The 5000-nt window shown below is 42.9% G+C and overlaps 1 protein-coding gene across 1 annotated transcript in view; it reads right to left on the bottom strand.

The window, feature by feature from the left end:
* The window catches only part of nrg2b (neuregulin 2b), a 67607-nt gene that overhangs the window by 3963 nt on the left and 58644 nt on the right, over window positions 1-5000 (bottom strand). The window contains exon 6 of the mRNA XM_076287590.1: window positions 2476-2499. Within this exon, the coding sequence (XP_076143705.1) occupies window positions 2476-2499 (24 nt within the window). The remainder of the gene's footprint in view (window positions 1-2475; window positions 2500-5000) is intronic.

Genomic DNA, 5000 nt, shown 5'->3' with positions numbered 1-5000 from the left:
ACGCACCAAACAGACACACACACGCACACACACAAAAAGCAAGCACAAACAAGCCACCACACATGCACACACACACACACACACACACACCTGGCATCAGTGGTAGCAAACAACAGTGTCAGTTCTCATTACACTCATTCTGACTGCAGTCAGTGAAACTGTCTGCCTCTTCACAACAGCCTCCTGCCTGCGGAGACCAACTCTGGAACGGATCCAGCCCGAACTGGACCAAGACCAGAGGTGCGTTCAGATTTGGCGGACAGACAGAGCCTAATGTTTGTCAATGTCTTAAAATCGTTTGCTTTGAATTCACTGTGCAACATTTGCAAACGTTCTCGGCTAACAAGCAAGACGAAGGGTCACAGTTGAAACCAAACAGTTTAGTACAAAAAAACGTGAGATTCTTTAAAAGTTCAAAGAAAACGTGTTCTGTTCTGTGATCTGTTCACCACACTTGAGTGCCCCCTCTGGCCCAGCTCTGGCATGAATCCGGCCCAGCATCCGCGGCTCTCCAGGAAAGGCAGGCTTGACTGCTGCAGGAGGAGGTTCCAGTTCTGACTCAAAGCTCTGGTGCCTTCCAGAAGAGCGCTGTACGTCCTTCTGGAAGGTTCTATGAACGCCTCCATGAATTCCAACATACTATAAGCCAATGAAAGGCTGATGGAGTTCATAACCTCTCTTACTAATTTGTGTTTATCATAAAATGTTCTGGTCTACTAATAAGTGTGCTCATGTTGCCTTATATTATTCATATCACTTCATAAAGCAGGTGCATATTGTTCTAAGATCATATCTTTTTGGAATTATCACATGCCACATTCAAAATCACAGTTGCTGTTGTTGTCGGATGCAGTGCCCACACTTTATTTAATGCAATGTGCTTTTTTTAAATTCTCACATCGTTTGTGGGTTAGTATTTGTCAAACTTTAGTATCTTATCCACCTGAGTGGTGCATGTCTCAGGATTTCTGAAGGTGTCCATAAGCCCAGTAGCGTGAGCGACCAGTGAGTTCACAAATAGCAGCTGCATGTGGAACAGAGATGGCCTGGTCAGGCCTCGTCAGCTCCAGGATCCGCTGCTATTTGGCTTTCCTTCTGCCTTGTATGAGTGCGGACTGGAAGCCCACAACTGGCCCAATCCCACACACAGTCACCCACAAGCACACACACATACACACACACCCGCAGACTCACATACCTGCCTGGCAGGGTTGGAATACATTGCCATTCCACCTTGTTTAACTGGGGCAGTTCATAATACCTGTTCATTCTGTTTAGATTAATTACATATGAGGATATATGTTGAATAGTAAACATAGTGGTGAAGGTAAACTGCATTACATCTTCTTTGGTGTACACAATAGACACAGATTGATTCTTTGTTAAAATAAGTTGGCATGCATCAAGTAGGTTTCATGAATGCCCCTGGCAAGTGTATCTCTTACACACTCACACACATACACTCTCTCTCTCACAAACACCCACACAGACACACTATATCTGGTTTATTTTTCTCAAACAAGGCCATGAGGTTAAGCATCCAGTGCAGGCTATGCTTGATACAAACATGAAGGACAGATGGAACATGGAAGAGGGAACAAAGGACAAATTAAAGACAGGGACAAAATGAAGGTCAAATTGAGTATGTGTGTGTGTGTGTGTCAATGTCTATGAGTGTTTAAGTTTGTGCATTTGTTTTATTTATCTGTGTATGTGGCGTATGTGTGTATCTATGTGTATGTGTGTGTGTGTGTGTGCATGTGTGTGGGGAGTGTGTGTGTATGTGAATTGAAGTAAATAAATAAACAGAACAAAGTTGAGAAACATAATGCTTCTAAGCCTGACATTGCATTGCATGCGTGTTATTGGACACAGATACATAACTGGTGTATGGCAACAGAAAGAAAACTTAAGTGTGTGTCAGTGGACGATTATCTTATACAGAACAGACAAGATGTGGTAACATACTTCACATAATACCTTTGTGAATTTGTGGCTAAAGTTTATAATCAGCAGTTTACCCCAGATCTCTAAGTGTACATCTCTATTGCATTACTTATCCAAAAAGCTCTGGTATTAGCAGCTAGTGATAGAGCGCTAGCATTCAGCTCTTAACCAGCACAGTCTACACCCAGATACCAAGACTCTGGAACAGATCTGAAGCTGATCAGGACCACATCTGCTCCAGAGTTAGCAGCTACCTGGGCAATTTGTAGCATCAATTATCAATTACTTACAACTTACTTACAGGCTTAAACTAGGCATTTTTCCAGCAGTTTTATCAACATAGCTGCCTATTGCTAGCATTAGCGGATATAAGCAGAAACTTCAGGCATTGGGAAAAAGTTTCTTGACTAGTCTATATTGTGCCTTTCGTTTATGTTACAACTAGTAAGCTTAATACTGTGAGTGACTTAAAGGAAACTTCTTGTTTTAATGTTGCAAATAAAAATGAAAAGAATAATTGATCCATACCCATAAATTCAATTCCGAGATGCTCTGCCAACGCAGAAAGTTGAAATTTGAAAAAAAAAAAGTAAAGAAAGGAAAAAGGAAAATAACAGTGTCAGGTGCAGGAAGTCTTGGGTCAGGTACTGCATATGTGAGATGGCATTAGTGCTGCATGTTTAACTGGGTGGACATTGTAGTCAAGGCAGTTCCATTAACAGACAGACAATGCAGACACAGGCAACTCCATATCCCCTACAAATCACAAACAAACAAGGAAACAAACAAACAAACAAACAGAAAGAGGAGAGAAAGGAAAAGAAAAGAGAGGCGGAGGAAGAGGAGGAGGGCAAGCGGGAGCGGGGAGGGGGAGGTGCATGCGGACACAACACACACACACACACACACAGCCTCTCCACTTACTGCCATATTTACTAGAGCGCACTTCTGTGGTTCACGATGAAAATGGACGAGTGACGGCAACACCAACACACAGAACAAACAAAAAAAACAAAGACAACAGATGAGAAAAAAAGCACAACAAAAGACAACACACAGCACAGTAAAAAAATGCAGACACAAGAGACAGGTGGATGTTCTAGACAATGAACACGTTGGACAGAAAGGCGGTTCCTCTCCGAATTTGCCTCACGTCTCCCATAATCTTCTGGTGTCTCTTCTTGCGAGGGTGGTGGTGTGGGGGGGGGGGGGGGGGTTGGGTGCTCATGACCCCTGATACATTCCACCATCCGTCTTTACGCTAAGAGACATGCGTTGGCCTGGGCTGATTTCCTTCATTTCTGTTTCATCATGCCGGCAGCCTTTTCCTGCTCCTGACCCTTCACTACCGAAGGTCAAGGTCAGCAGAGGTCATGCAACATGCCCAGGATTTACCATCCATCATCGCTAATGCTAACATGCCCAGGATTTACCATCCATCATCGCTAATGCTAACATGCCCAGGATTTACCATTCATCATGGCTAATGCTAACACTCTATAAAAGACACACAAATTAGGCATTCAGCAACGTTCAGCATTCACAGCACCATAGCCAACCATCAGGTCTCATTTCTCAGGAGTGTAGCATACACATAAAGCACTCTGTATTACCCAGACAGCACACATGAATCTGCCTGATGTCGGTTTCAGATCAGCATGGAATCCTCCCATATAATGTCTCAGGGGTATCGGCCTGAAGTCGCTTCCATGTATGTTGGTTTTTGATCGTTCCCACTACCCAAAGCAGATCCCGCTATCTGTTTTTTTCCCCCGGCTTCCCTGTATGTTGGCTTTTGATCGTTCCCACTACCCAAAGCAGATCCCGCTCTATCTGTTCTTTTTGTTTGCGTGTGTAGCAGGCAGCCAGGCACGTCAGATCAGCCTCCTGGAGCAGCGATTTTCAGGTTGGTAAATTCACTCATGTAATTGTCAGAGAGTAGGCATTGTGTCAATTGTATGTTTATATATTTGCCTGCTAAGATAAGCCATAACTTGGTGTACATTACTTTATAAAGAGCTGTTTTGGGGTAATTACAACTTCGTTGTGAACTAATTCACGTTAGCTAGTTGAGCTAACACTGGAACATATTTTAAACCTAGCTAGCGGCTATGGCAAAATGTTAACACTACAGCATCCATGATTACCGGTACAAGGACAGCATGCTTGGGTGTAAGAATAGCAAGTTATTATTTGACCGTGAGACTCAACCCAGGAAAGGCTGTCGTTTTTGTATGGAGAGGAGTGGAAGTAGGCTATAAGCTAACATTACTGTCTTGGCTGAGCTAACCTGCTGGTCGTGTCATCATAACGCCTTTGCACAGAGGAAATGCACAGATATATGCACCAGCCGAAGTTCCCAAAGCAAACGTAGGCTACGTTTCAGTCCCAACTTTCTCTAGTCACTCCCAGAGTTCGTGTTTTGGCCAGCGTTAGCCAAATAAACGCCATTAGCTCGCCTCTGCTGAGGTAACGCTATTGGGTTTGAAATCTATTTCTCCGAGCTCGGTCTGTGGTTCTCTGCATCTATGAAAATTCATTAACAGCAATCGGTAGGGGTAGATTTAAAAGATGAAAGTGTTGCGGTGAATTAATTGTTGTTTTTGTCTCTTGCAGGAGAAAAACCTGATTTTGGGGGAACATTTTCTAACAGCATTTTTCATCATTCAGGCTTTTTTAAACATTCAATAAAATGAAATGAAAATATTTCTGGCATCTTTCTTGTGTCTTTATAGATCTAATTCATTTATAGCCTAGTGTAAAATGTGTAATCTCAAGTTCCGACCTAAATAAATAAATAAAGGTTGTATAAGCTGGGGTGGGCATAGCTTTGATGAGTCATTGAAACATTGGCTCACTGTCATTTTCGATGATTTGCCGACATCCCGGCGATGTCTTGCCAATAAGCAAACGCTTCCTAGGCGATGTCTTCTAGACTGTAACGGCATTCATCGGCCCGACAATCGGTAAGATTTATGTGTGCCGTCTGGGTAGATATACATTATAGATATACGTTCATATCATAGATATACGTTCATATCATTCGTGAACGT

The sequence above is a fragment of the Alosa pseudoharengus genome, unplaced genomic scaffold (assembly GCF_046254945.1).
Source record: "Alosa pseudoharengus isolate Yale_2024_CS ecotype anadromous, Long Island Sound unplaced genomic scaffold, YU_APseudo_1.1 YU_APseudo_1.1_scf_16, whole genome shotgun sequence".
Classification (NCBI taxonomy): Eukaryota; Metazoa; Chordata; class Actinopteri; order Clupeiformes; family Clupeidae; genus Alosa; species Alosa pseudoharengus.
Note: the sequence above shows the minus strand (reverse complement) of the source record. Positions and strands in the feature narration are given on the sequence as shown.